Genomic DNA, 14,144 nt, shown 5'->3' with positions numbered 1-14,144 from the left:
GCCTATTCTTCTCTATACTGCTTGCATTAGAGTAGTGTAGCATGTTACTGCTTTTCGATATCCTATCCTGATGCATAGCCTATCCTTGCTACTACTGTTGTTACCTTTACCTGCAATCCTACATGCTTAGTATAGGATGCTAGTTTTCCATCAGTGGCCCTACATTCTTGTCCGTCTGCTGTGCTATACTATCGGGCCGTGATCACCTGGGCGGTGATCACGGGTATATACTTATATACTATATACATGGCACCTGTGATGACTAAAGTCGGGTCGGCTCGTAGGAGTACCCGCAAGTGGATCTTTGTGGCGGAGCGACAGGGCAGGTTGAGACCGCCTAGGTGAGAGGTGGGCCTGGCCCTGGTCGGCGTTCGCGGATACTTAACACGCTTAACAAGATCTTGGTATTTGATCTGAGTCTGGCCATTTGGTCTATACGCACTAGCCATCTACGCGGGAGTAGTTATGGGTATCCCGACGTCGTGGTATCAGCCGAAGCCTTCTTGACGTCAGCGACTGAGTGGCGCGCGCCGGATTGGACTGGAACGCCACTAGGCTAGGTCTGCTTCCGGCCGCGTATGCAACGTGCAGGTGTGCATAGGGCGATGGGCCCAGACCCCTGCGCGCATAGGTTTAGACCGGCGTGCTGACCTCTCTGTTGTGCTTAGGTGGGGCTGCGACGCGTTGATCTTCCGAGGCCGGGCATGACCCAGAAAAGTGTGTCCGGCCAAATGGGATCGAGCGTGTTGGGTTATGTGGTGCACCCCTGCAGGGAAGTTTATCTATTCGAATAGCCGTGTCCCTCGGTAAAAGGACGACCCGGAGTTGTACCTTGACCTTATGACAACTAGAACTGGATACTAAATAAAATACACCCTTCCAAGTGCCAGATACAACCCGGTGATCGCTCTCTAACAGGGCGACGAGGAGGGGATCGCCGGGTAGGATTATGCTATGCGATGTTACTTGGAGGACTTCAATCTACTCTCTTCTACATGCTGCAAGATGGAGATGTCCAGAAGCGTAGTCTTCGACAGGACTAGCTATCCCCCTCTTATTCTGGTATTCTGCAGTTCAGTCCACTGATATGCCCCTTTACACATATACCCCTGCATATGTAGTGTAGCTCCTTGCTTGCGAGTACTTTGGATGAGTACTCACGGTTGCTTCTCTCCCTCTTTTCCCCCTTTCCTTTCTATCTGGTTGTCGCAACCAGATGTTGGAGCCCAAGAGCCAGACGCCACCGTCGACGACGACACCTACGACACTGGAGGTGCCTACTACTACGTGCAGCCCGCTGACGACGACCAGGAGTAGTTAGGAGGATCCCAGGCAGGAGGCCTCCGCCTCGTTCGATCTGTATCCCAGTTTGTGCTAGCCTTCTTAAGGCAAACTTGTTTAACTTATGTCTGTACTCAGATATTGTTGCTTCTGCTGACTCGTCTGTGATCGAGCAATTGTATTCGAGCCCTCGAGGCCCCTGGCTTGTATTATGATGCTTGTATGACTCATTTATGTTGTAGAGTTGTGTTGTGATATCTTCCCGTGAGTCCCTGACCTTGATCGTACACATTTGCGTGCATGATTAGTGTACGGTCAAATCGGGGGCGTCACAGTTATGGAGCGAGAAAGCTGTGGGAGAAGACCTCTCCATAGAGTTAGAGGTGGTTAGGGTCGCTGAGGCGGCAAAAAATAGGCGCGTTGAAGAGAGTCTGATACCGTGGACAAACCGGAAAGCAACACTAAATCTTGCGAGGTGGATAGGGAGGTCCAGTCATCACTACCAACAGATGACGACCGCGAGGCTCTGGAAGACGAAGAGGGTGGGCCCATGGGGCAGGAGATGGGTGGCACTGTCATCAGAGCATATGGCAACAGGGGGCTTGTGGCCGCCGCGGCCGGAGTGGCGGGCAGCATAAGGGGGAGGGGAGCGGGAGAGGGTTCAGGAAGCTCAACACAAAATTTTTCAAAAATCCTCAAAAACCTAACAGAAAAAAAGTTACGGGGCTTTTAAGATCTAGAGTGGAAAAAATCGAAAAAACATCAAACTTACTAGTGGCGCACCATTTGCTAGGTGTGCCACTAGTAACAGAAAAAAATGTAGTTTCAATTTTTTTTTGGAAAAAATGTGGTCAAATCTGGTCAAACTGTGGTCAAACAATGGTCAAACTAATTATCTAAAATATTAGTGTTACTAAATAATTATTTAAGTTATTTTGAATTTTGGTCAAATCTGGTCAAACTATGGTCAAACAATGGTCAAACTAATTATTCTAGAATATTAGTGTTACTAAATAATTATTTGAGTTATTTTGAATTTTGGTCAAATCTGGTCAAACTGTGGTCAAAGTAATTATTCAAGAAATATTAGTGTTACTAAATAATTATTGTTTTTTAAAACAATAGTTTCAAACTCAAACAGTGAAATGTGTCACTTTATGCTCAAGCAAAATTCCTGAGGGTTAATAGGATTGACATCTTACTATTGTCAGGAAAACAACAAGTGCAGACTTGGAAACGAGGGAGAATAGAATCCGGAATTAGCGTGCTCAGGCTGGGGGAGTGGGAGGATGGGTTACCGTTCGGGAAGTTAGATGATTTGGAATGATGAGGGGTGATTAGAGATTAAAGGATAAATTGAGCAGTGATGAGGGGTGATGATTAGAGATTAGAGGTTAAAATAATTCAGAAATTTGAAAATCAAAAAAAAATTCAAAAAAGAAAATCATAAAATTTCCTTTAGTTATCAACCGGGACTAAAGGTGGAGCTCCACGTGGCCGCGGCCTTTAGTTCCGGTTCGTGTAAGAACCGGGACTAAAGGGGAGAGGCATTAGTAACGACCATTTAGTCCCGGTTCAAAAACCAGGACTAAAGGGCCTTACCAACCGGGCCAAAAGCCCCTTTTTCTACTAGTGCAAACGGAGTGCTCAAATCTCATAAAGATACTGAATAATCCGAGCCAAAACAAGTCACGGCTAGGCTAGCTCGTTAAAGAGTTGAAGGATCCATTCGTTGAAGTGAGGGAGCTGAAGATCGTGAAAATAGATAGACATCAGAGTAGGGTTGCAGATTCCCAGCTACGCTCAGAGCATCTCTTGGTAGCCAGTAGCTGCCACCAGTGGAGGGCACGTATTTTTCAGAATCATTAGTAGTTGGATGGAGCTTTGTTCGTGTTCTCTCCGCTCCGGTTTAGTCTTCAATTAACTTTGTTTACAATATAGTATGTCCGTACTGATCTAAACAATGTTCCTCACCAAGCCATGCTTATCGTTCATTGTGATTAGTCGGAACAAGATTCTCGCTCGTGCAACAACTGTTCTCCCTAGTAATTGTTCTACTATTTGTACGTCCCCTCTAAATTGCTGTTGCTCTGTACTCTCATTCAACAGATGAAGATCTCCGTCCAGACCCACGCTGGCAAGCCGATCACCATCATGGTCGACCCCTCGGACACCATCAACGTTGTCATGACGAAGATTCAGGATCAGCAGCGCCTTATCTATGGCAAGAAGGGGCTAAAAGGCAGGCGCACTCTGGCTGACTGCGATATTCAGGATGGATCCACTCTTCACCTCGATCTGCGATATGATAGAAAGAGGAAGCAGCCACGTGTTGTACGTGGTGTGCAACCCAAATTAGCGAAAAAGAAGAGAAAAATATACCAAATCTTTGTCAACGGGCTTACCGGCAAAATCACTACCTATGATGTTGAGGACTCGAGTACCGTCGAAAGTGTAAAGGAAATGATCCACAAAAAGGAGGGTGCTCCCGTGGACGAACAAAGGTTGATCTATGGCGGGAAACAGCTAGTGGATGGTCAGACCATGGAGGACTGTGGTATCCAGAAGTTGTCCACCATTCGCCTGCTGCTCCGCCTCCGATAGTGTGGTGTATGTATTAGGGAAATTAGCAATTTCCGATAGTGCAGTGTATGCGGTGCATGCATGGCTGATAAGATATGTTCTCCCTGCATTCATCTTAAGAAGCGATATTTCTCGCTGGGCTGTCACCGACTCACCGTATGTATTTCAGAATCATTAGTTGTTGGATGGAGTTTGTTCGTGTTCAACTCCACTCCGGTTTAGTATATTTTGATTGGCTTTTTATATAGTATATTATGTGCCGTTTGACTAGGGAGTATACTAGTATATATCCATACTGATCTGAACAAGGTTCCTCACCAAGCCATGCTTGTTGTTAATTACTAGTCGTTACTACAAATCTAACAGAGTAACAGATACTGGAAAACGTAGCGCGTGTAGTAGCAAATAGTCCGATCTTGAAAACAGACTGCTCGTGGCAAATATTTCAAACAGCATTAACCAGGCCTCTTGCATTTGGCTTATGTTTTCACTGGCATGTACCACAGGATTAGACAAACGGCACATAATATACATTTCGAACATATTGATTGTGTAGCAAATAGTAGCACACGCTGGTGCGCTAGGTTTTTACACGACTAGACAAATTGTAGCATGCTGAGAAGAAATCTGGGAAGCACTCCTTAGTCAGCCGCGGATGCGGAGCACGAGGTGAATGATGTCCTGCTGCTTGACGCCATACTCCTCCATGGTGCGGAAGTCCTCCATCTGTCTCGAGGCAAAGATGAGCCTTTGTAGGTCCACAGGAATGTTCAACTCGACCTGGATCTTGGCCTTGACATTGTCGACGGTGTCCAAGTTCTCAACCTCAAGGGCGATGTCCTTGCCAGTCAATGCTTTAAGTATGATTAGCATCTTCCTTCTTTGGGGGCGCAAATCAAGTTGAAGAGTGGATTTATCCTGAATGTCGTAATCGGCCAGAGTCAATCGGTCCTCCAGCTCCTCCCTGCCAAACACAAGACACTGCTGATCCTGAATCTTCGCCATTACAATGTAGATGGTGTCCGATGGATCTACCTTGACGGTGATCGTGTTGCCACTGAGGGTCTTAACAAAGATCTCCATCTGTTGAATGAGAATTCCAAACATTAGTAATTTCAATGGGTGGAAAGTAGAACCAGTGAGAACAGTTGTTGTTGCAGAATAAGAAATCTCGTTCATACTATTAATTACAAAGACTAATTAACAAGGGTGACCTGGTGAGAAATCTTTGTTCATATCTGAATGGATACTACTACCTGTAGTACCGTGGACTAAGAACAGATACAAAATCAATATTAAAATTCACAATCTCTTTGTTTATGTTACCATTGATAATAAATGCGGAACAAAAAAAAATGAACTAGCTATCTTAACACAAACTCTGTTTGATTACACGACAGACAGAGCTGCATACTGCACAACAGACCTACGGGTTAGATATCTTTTTCTTTTCAGAAACAAACCAAAAGATTAATGATATCATTATCCACCTGATCTAACTAATTTTAAGATCTGAAAATCACGACAGCAAATAAAAGAGAAAGAAACATGGATGTTCTATAGATTATATAAATTCTGTGTTGGCTTCAACTATTTATCAGTGGGAGGTTCACCACGCTGCCAACAATAATACGTACAAGTACATCCTGCCCAAAGATAGTTCAGTGGTTACAAGGAAGGATGCACCGGCTATGAAATTGTCTCAAGCTGCTTTCAAGCAAGCCAATTTCTATTTCCTAATGCATAAATAATTTACTTAGTGCTTACAGGTCATCTTGCCATACTGACAGCAAATTAAATGGGTCGGAGCATATTTTATAATGCACTACAGCAGAAAATCACAACCAAAATTATAACCACATAGGAAACAGATCACACTCCTTATTGGATGGCTACTAAATCAATGGATATATGAAAGACTAGGGTGATACTTTACATAAGAAGCTCTGGAAATGTTGCATATATACAGGCAACTGCACATAGTATAAAACCTCTAGTAACATGTTTCCTCACCTTTATTTCGGATAAAAGGACAGTTTTTTTTTACCAAATCTCCCATTCAGAAACAAACATAATGTAAAAGTTTATGAGGATTGAGGACTAGACTGCTTTCTCACAAGTCCATAGCAGAGCACAAATGAATTAACAAGACGATAAGCATAACATATCAGTAGCAACATGACAGACACAAAATAGACGCCTTGGGTAAATCAAACTATGTATATATTTAGCCTAAGGGGGGACTGCTTACACCAGACAGGCTGGAGGCGGACAGAAGGTGGTTCTCTTATAATCAGCGAAAGGGAGGAGGTGGATCTGGGGCCGAAGGCGCCGGACGAACACCGCAGCGCCAGAAACCGTGCGAGCAGCACTGCCTGCAGTCTCGTAGGCGGGTCAGGCGTCGACTGCGCTGCGTGAGGCGAGATAGGAGAGCGGGGTGGTGGATCTAGGGGCTATGCGGGCGCATGTTGACGAGGAGATCTCGGGGATTCGGAGGCCATGGCGATGGATTTGAGGGCCTGCAAGAACAAGGGTGTGGGTGGGTGCGATTGGGTGAGCTTGGCTGCTTCGTTATTTTTACAAGAGCAATAGGCGCCCGCCGGCCGCCGGCTCGATAGCCATTGGATCAGTCCGCAAGATTGGCTGCTGCGCGTTTTCTAATGCCACGAAAGCTCAGCTAAAAATAACGTCAGGAGCTCCAATCAGCTCCAACTCCAATAACCAAATTATATTGACATAGAACTACGAGACAAGTATCAAATATTTGTCAACGGGTTTGCTCGCGGTGCCACTGTCCTTGAGGCCGCCGAAAGCGTCAAGGACATGATCCAGGTCAAGGAGGGTGTTGCCGTCGACTAGGAGAGCCTGGTCTATGGCGATAATCTGGTAGTGAGTGGTCACACCATGGGGTACTATGGCATGACGAAAGAGACCACTATTGATCTAACTCGCCGTCGCCGGTCGTGCCATGTATGACTATGACAAACCCAAGGTATGGACTGTCACTCGAATTCAGAAAAACAGAGAAAAACGCTGAATTACTCGGAGAAATAGTAGGATTTTCATTCCAGATCGGAGGAAACTCGAGCTAAGTTTAGCAAGCCGGAACACGGCTTTTTCAAGGGCACAGCCCGGAGTTACAATAATCTGCCTCCTCTCCACAGGCGGAGCGGCTTAAGAAAGCAACAGAAAGTGAAAAAGGTGAAAACGACAGGTTCAGGAAAAGTTCAGTAGCTTAGGCACAACGCACACGCCGTGGTCCGTCCATCTGAAGATCAGCGGCTCACAGGCAACTGCAGTCCACGAAGCGGTACGCGACTCTGGCAGCCGTTGGATGGCAGATCGATGGTTGAAACGCTTCCGGCAATAGAGATAGACTGTTCCTCATCAAGCTCTTGTCGTGGGTCTGACAATTCCCCCCGGATGAGAACAGACTTGCCCTCAAGGCTGAAAATCAGGAAAAACCTTTTGAATGAAAGCTGCGTCTTCCCATGTAGCGTTCTCCACTGGTAAGTTGACCCACTTATTTCTCCATTGCACCACTGGAATACTGATATCACCTTGGACGCGTGGAATGAGTTTCCTTTCCAGAAGAGCTTCAGGTTTGATCAAGATGTGGCCCTGATCATCCAAGAGTGGCAGCTTGGGGTTAGGCACTGCATTTGGTCCGATATGCTTCTTCAGTTGACTGATGTGAAAAGTTGGGTGTAAGTGACAATCATCAGGAAGCAGCAGTTTGTAAGCAACTTGGCCAATTTTCTGTAGAACTTTGAAGGGGCCATAGTACTTGGAATGTAGCTTGAGGAACCTATGGATGCTCAGGCTGGTGTGCCTATAAGATTGCAGCTTCACATATACCATGTCACCAACTTCCAACTGTCTATCAGACCTCTTTTTATCAGCATAGAACTTCATTCTTTCTTGGGCTCGTAGGAGGTTGTCCTTGCTTTGAGCAGCAATGGAATCTCTGTCCATTTCTGCTTGTTGATCCTCTCCTTCTGCTGGTGGCAGCATTAGTTCTGCTATTTGTGGTGGGGTTTTTGCATAAAGAGCTTGAAAAGGTGTCATCTTCAGAGAAGTGTGAAAACTGGTATTATACCACCACTCAGCCATGGACAGCCACTTGTACCACTTAGTTGGTTGAGAGAAAGCCATGCACCTCAAGTAATTTTCCAGTCATTGGTTCACTCGTTCAGTCTGACCATCAGTCTGAGGATGGTATGAAGTGCTGAGATGTAGTTTAACTCCCATCTTTGTGAATAACCTTTGCCATAAATTACTTGTGAAGATTTTATCTCTGTCAGTTACAATCACTGTTGGCAGGCCATGCAACTTAAAAACATTATCAGTGAAAGCTTGAGCTACTGTCTGAACAGAGATGGGGTGTTGCATAGCTATGAAGTGATAATATTTGGTAAACCTGTCCACCACTACTAGGATGAGGTTTTTGTGGTGAGACATGGGAAGCCCTTCTACAAAATCCATACTGATGTGTGTCCAAGCAAAATCAGGTACTGGCAAAGGTTGCAGCAACCCTGGGTATGGATTGTGATGAGCTTTGTTCAGTTGACAGATAGGGCATTGCTGCACAAAAGATTTCACATTTTGTCTCATTCCTGGCCAGGTGAATAAGATTTTTAGCCTGTGATAAGTAGCTCTTTCTCCTGAGTGTCCTCCCAGTTCAGAAGCATGGAAAGAAGTGAGGAGGGATTTCCTTAGATTAGTATGATTGCCAACAAGGATTTTCCCTTTGTACCTGAGAACTCCACTAGTAAGGGTATAAGGTGGGTGTCCTGTTGGGGCAATGGCCAGTTGGGCAGTTAATTCAGAGCATTTTGGATCTTCTTTGTAGCTTTTGACTACCTCAGTAATCCAAGCAGGAATGGCAGCACTGGACATGAGAGTAGAAACAACATATTTTACTCTAGAGAGAGCATCAACAACATTGTTTTCTTTTCCTTTTTTGTATTCCACTCTGAATTTATATCCTAGAAGTTTGATGAGCAACTTGTGTTGTATTCCCTCTGTGAGTTTTTGCTCTTGAATATGTTTCAGTCTCTATTGATCTGTTCTAATGATTATTGAGGATGCAGCAAAGTAGTGCTTCCATTGTTTGATTGCTTCAATTATTGCCAGAGCTTCTTTGTCATAGGTGGACCAGCCTGCAGCTTTGGGTCCAATTGCTTTGCTTAAGAAAGCAATGGGCTGCCCTCTTTGCATCAACATAGCTCCAATTCCATAACCTGAAGCATCAGCTTCCAGGACAAAAGGAATGGAGAAGTCAGGCATTGCTAGCATAGGAGCAGTGGTCATGTGTGTTTTCAGTTGTTTGAAAGCATTTTCTTGAGCTGCTTCCCATTTGAAACCATCCTTCTTTAATGCTTCAAAGAGTGGTTTACAGGTGATGCCATAGTTTTTGATAAACCTCCTGTAGTAACCAGCCAGTCCCAGAAAACTCCTTAAATGTGTGACATTTTTAGGAGTGGGCCATTTAACTATTGCTTCTATCTTTGTTGGGTCTGTAGAAACTCCATCAGCAGTAATCACATAGCCCAAATACTCTACTCTGTCTGTAGCAAAGGTGCATTTAGAAATTTTTGCATATAGTTGGTGCTTCCTCAAAGCTTCCAATACTAACTGCAAATGTTCCAAGTGTTCCTTGTATGACTTGCTGAAAATGAGGATGTCATCAAAGAAATACAGAACACACTTTCTTAGTAATGGCCCTAGGACAGAGTGCATTAGTTGGTGGAAAGTTGGTGGTCCATTGGTAACTCCAAATGGCATAACCAGAAACTCAAATAATCCAATGTGAGTACTGAATGCAGTCTTCTCAATATCTCCCTCTTTCATTCTTATTTGATGATATCCACTTCTCAAGTCAATCTTTGTGAAGATACATGCTCCATGGAGTTCATGTAACAAATCCTCAATCATAGGAATTGGGTATTTGTATTTGATGGTGTGCAGGTTGAGCTTCCTGTAATCAATACACAATCTCCATGTCATATCTCTCTTCCTTACTAGAATAGCAGGTGAAGAATATGGGCTGTTGCTCAATCTTATTATTCCTTTTTCAATCAGTTCCTTGATGATGTTCTCCAGAGCATTTTTCTGATTGTATGGCATTCTGTAATTTCTCTGATTGACTACAGGATCTCCAGGTTCCAAGTTAATTGCATGGTCACAGTCTCTCTTGGGAGGGAGAGTTGTGGGTTCTTGGAAAATGTCTTGGAAAGTTTCTAGTAGTTTTTTCACCTCTGGTTTATGCAGTTGTTCTTTGTTCTCAAACAATTGTACTGGTTGCATCCACATTAATGATCCAGACAGCATATCTTCTAGGATATGTTCCATATCTTCAAGAATAGGAGTACAAGGACTGGTGGGTAGTGTTTCATCATGGAATGTGATCCTTTGTCCAGAGATCTCCTGTATTGTTAGTTCCTTTTTAGGGAGATCAAATGTGACTGGGTTGTGTTTATACATCCAATCAGCCCCTAAGATCATATCATAACCACACAGCTTGAGAATTCTGAAGTCCGAAGAAAAGTTGTGTCCTTGTATGGAATATTCTGTTTTAAAACATGCAAAATCACTGGCAAGTTTTCCCCCATTGGCTACAGTCACTTGCACATGTTTTACTGGTGAGATCACACAGCCAGCTTTTAGTGCAATTTCTGGTGACAAAAATGTAGTTGTGCTCCCACTATCAACTAGTGTCAGGGCAATAGTACTGCCAAGTTGTACTAGAAGAGAGAAAGTGTGTGTAGGTTTATCCTCACGTTGTCCTTGGGCAGCATGCATGGAGATTTTCAGTGGAGCATTGTCTGACTCTTCCTCTTCATTCTCTGAATGTTCTTCGTCAGCATCCATAATATATATCACTTCAGGATTTACTTCAGTTTGTTGTTGTAAAGCTTGGATTTGAGCTCTTTGTGACATCTTACAAACTTGTTTATGTCCTGGAAACCAAGGTTCCCTACACTTATAGCAGATCCCCTTCTCTCTTGCTTGTTGAATTACAGTGGCAGCAGTATTGCTGCTTGTTGTATGAGGTTTTGCAGGCTCCCCCACTGTCTGCTTCTTGTAGAAGGAAGGAACAATTCTGGAAGTAGTAGGAGGAGGCACAGATTTTTCCAGTCTTCTGGCAAACCACATTGCCTTCTGCAAAGTTGTTGGTTCCAAACATTCTAGGTGGCTTTGGATGTAAGGGTGCAGCCCAGAAATGAAACTACGCATGTAGTAATCATCTGGGAGTGCAGGATTGTCCCTTCTCATTAAGTTCATTTGCTACTCAAAGGAAGTGATGTACTGTGTTACAGTACCAGTTTGTGACAGTTGGTGAAATGCTTTCACATTCTCACAAATTGAGGTGGTAGCAAATCTTTCAGTCAGATGTTTGCAGAATCTATGCCAGGGCATATTGTGTACCAGAAAACCAGTACCTCCCCAGCACTGCATTGCTTCTCCTTTCAGGTATGAGACAACAATTTCTGTCCTCTGCTCAATGGGAGTTCTGGCCGATGGGAAATACTGTTTAACATTCTGTATCCAAGAGTCAGCATCGTTTCCTTCAAATTCAGCAATGTTCAGTTTTGCAGGTTTGACAGAAAGGATGTTTCTTCTGACATCAGGAGTATGAGGCCTGGTTCTAACAGTTTCTCTTCTGAAAACTGCTTCTTCAGGTAGTTCTTCAACAGTTAGCATTTGTCTGGCAACAGTTTCCTGCTTGTTTTGTGGAGTGAGCATCTCATGTTTGTTGGTAGCATGATTGGGGTGCCTGTAGGGTCCTTTCGGCGTTCCATCCAAGTTGAGCTCTTTGCCAGCCACCTTATCCACTAAAACTGCAGAACCAGCAACTCTGTCTGTTGCTAAGTGATTACTTGGCAGTTGCTCGGGTCTTCCTGGAGGTGCAGCCTGAGGAGTAGCATGATTGCTGGCTTGAGCAGATGGAGGTTCTTCCTCCTCTTCATCTTGTTCAGTGAAATTGCTGTCAGTAATCTTTTGCAAACCGGCCTGAATTTTCTGAAAGATGCGCTGGATGCTGGCAAAGTTCTTGTTGACTGACGCCGTGAATTCGTAGAATTCTTTCTTGTCCTCTTCCCGATCTTGGCGCAGTGCCTTGATGTCCAACTGCAGGGATTCCAGTTCCAGAGCGCCAGTGTCAATAGTGTCTTCAGGTTTTGACATGCTGACGAACCTGCAGTAGAGCACTACGGCTGCCGCTCACTGGGTGGGAGAGGAGGGATTTTACGACCGGTACCCCGGCAACCAAGCCTCACCAACCAGATCTCCCGTCGCCGCAACCTGTACGCCACCGGGGAGTAGCACTAGAAGGGTGGGTTGGGTGGAATTTTACTCTGACGAAGTGTTCTTCAGAAACCTCCACCGCAAACCTTCTTGCTACCGAATGATCTACCGCCGCCGTACGCCTCCCTGCTGCTCACCGTCGCCTACAGACCGCATCCAGATCGGATCTGGCTCCAATTCGCCACCGCCGAGGTCAAGAACCTTGCTCTGAGTACCACTTGACAGACCCAAGGTATGGATTGTCGCTCAAATTCAGAAAAACAGAGGAAAACGCTGAATTACTCGGAGAAATAGTAGGATTTCCATTCCAGATCGGAGGAAACTCGAGCCAGGTTTAGCAAGCCGGAACACGGCTGCTTCAAGGGCACAGCCCGGAGTTACAATAATCTGCCTCCTCTCCACAGGCGGAGCAGCTTAAGAATGCAACAGAAAGTGAAAAAGGTGAAAACGACAGGTTCAGGAAAAGTTCAGTAGCTTAGGCACAACACACACGCCGTGGTCCGTCCATCTGAAGATCAGCGGCTCACAGGCAACGGCAGTCCACAAAGTGGTACGCGACTCTGGCAGACGTTGGATGGCAGATCGATGGTTGAAACGCTTCCGGCAATAGAGATAGACTGTTCCTCATCAAGCTCTTGTCGTGGGTGTGACAGACTAAAGTGAATACCTAGCCCAAGAGCAATGGCGGAGCTAAAAGGAAAGTTGGGGGGGCGCCACCGTCTTTGCACCGTGCCACGTCACCGCCCCTGCTATCGATGGTCACCCGCACCACGCCACACTGCCTCCTGCACATAGTCCCCACCGCCGCACTGCTAGCAACGTGTATCCTCGTATTTCAGGTTGACAAGTGGGACCCATATATATGTCGGGTTTGTTATTGGTTGGGGGAGCGATGCGGGGTGTTGTTGGAGATCTAGTGGAGCATCAATCGCCTATAACTAGAAAAGTGTTATTGGTGTCCCAATAAGTGGTTATTATGGGAGTTTTTATGTGAGTTGTTGGAGGAGATGCTTTTATATTGAGTTCACCTTGAATACCGAAATCCCTGACCTAGGCATGCAGGTGAACGGCGTCCATGAGTCCAAGAATGTCCGCCTGATGAGAATTAAGCCTAACAAGATTATTAAATATTAAAGTAACAATGGTTAGTGCATTTTCTGCCTTGCTGACAGATGTGTGGACACTAACACGGAGGCCGCTGTTTCTAATGCACGTAAAGGGCGTCTGCCCCTCCTTTCCTCCATGGGCTTGATCATGTTGAACTAACTTTCAGGGCCACCCTGCGACCAAAGAGGCCGTGGACAAGGCCACGAGGATGCTAGTCCACTGAACCCGCCCGCCGTTGAGAAAACAGTGAGCTTGGCAGGCACCACACTCGAGGAGCCGCCAGATGGCGACGCTGCGATCGTGGAGGAGCCTCATGCTCCCAAGGCTGCCACTCCACCCATTGCGGGGTCTGTAGTGGAGCCCGTGGTGGTGTCTGCGGCGGTGGTGCCGCCCAAGCCCATAGTGAAGAAGGTGGTGGAGTTTGCTGTGAGCGTCGTTGTCGTTCGGCTGCAGGCCAAGATCGTTAAGCTGCCTTTTTTTGCCCAGGCAAAAGATTTGCCATTTCATTGATTAAGAAGGAAGTTTCAAACAAATGCCTCAAAACGGCTAAAAGAAAAAACAATAGGGGTCTACTCTCGCGGCATTACAACACTCATGTGCTTCGCACGAGCTATCACCTAAAGAGATACCTCAGCTTTGATCTTACTGATTAGAACCAAGGTATGGTCGTGTTTCTGAAGACCCTGGCATTACGCTCCGTCCATATCTCCCATGAGATAAGCATCACAAGAGAGGCGAGCGCCTTAAGGGATCCAAGGCGATTCTGAAGGTTGCCGTTCCACCATGCTCTCACTGAAGTCACTATCTGCCAAGCTGCCGTAGAGATGTCGTTAAGCTGCCTTCACTATCTGAGGCCTGGTTCC

At 45.5% G+C, this 14,144-nt stretch overlaps 2 protein-coding genes across 2 annotated transcripts; one reads left to right on the top strand and one right to left on the bottom strand.

The window, feature by feature from the left end:
- The first annotated feature begins 3,390 nt into the window (after positions 1 to 3,390).
- On the top strand, positions 3,391 to 3,885 carry LOC123164090 (polyubiquitin-like). The gene has a single exon (XM_044581501.1). The coding sequence runs from the start codon at positions 3,391 to 3,393 to the stop codon at positions 3,883 to 3,885; it is 495 nt and encodes a 164-aa protein (XP_044437436.1).
- A 569-nt stretch (positions 3,886 to 4,454) lies between these two features.
- On the bottom strand, positions 4,455 to 6,472 carry LOC123163733 (polyubiquitin-like). Its single transcript, XM_044581089.1, has 2 exons — positions 6,116 to 6,472; positions 4,455 to 4,947 (listed from the first exon to the last, which is right to left on the bottom strand). The coding sequence occupies exon 2, from the start codon at positions 4,945 to 4,947 to the stop codon at positions 4,510 to 4,512; it is 438 nt and encodes a 145-aa protein (XP_044437024.1). The 5' UTR covers positions 6,116 to 6,472; the 3' UTR covers positions 4,455 to 4,509.
- Between the last annotated feature and the right edge of the window lie 7,672 nt (positions 6,473 to 14,144).

The sequence above is a fragment of the Triticum aestivum genome, chromosome 7D (assembly GCF_018294505.1).
Source record: "Triticum aestivum cultivar Chinese Spring chromosome 7D, IWGSC CS RefSeq v2.1, whole genome shotgun sequence".
NCBI lineage: Eukaryota > Viridiplantae > Streptophyta > Magnoliopsida > Poales > Poaceae > Triticum > Triticum aestivum.
The sequence above is the reverse complement of the archived record's forward strand: the minus strand, read 5'-3'. Positions and strand labels throughout refer to the sequence as shown.

Bases quoted from the DNA above. Each gene is read 5' to 3' on its own strand.
- LOC123164090 (XM_044581501.1), top strand. From the start codon at position 3,391: ATGAAGATCTCCGTCCAGACCCACGCTGGCAAGCCGATCACCATCATG.
- LOC123163733 (XM_044581089.1), bottom strand. From the start codon at position 4,947: ATGGAGATCTTTGTTAAGACCCTCAGTGGCAACACGATCACCGTCAAG.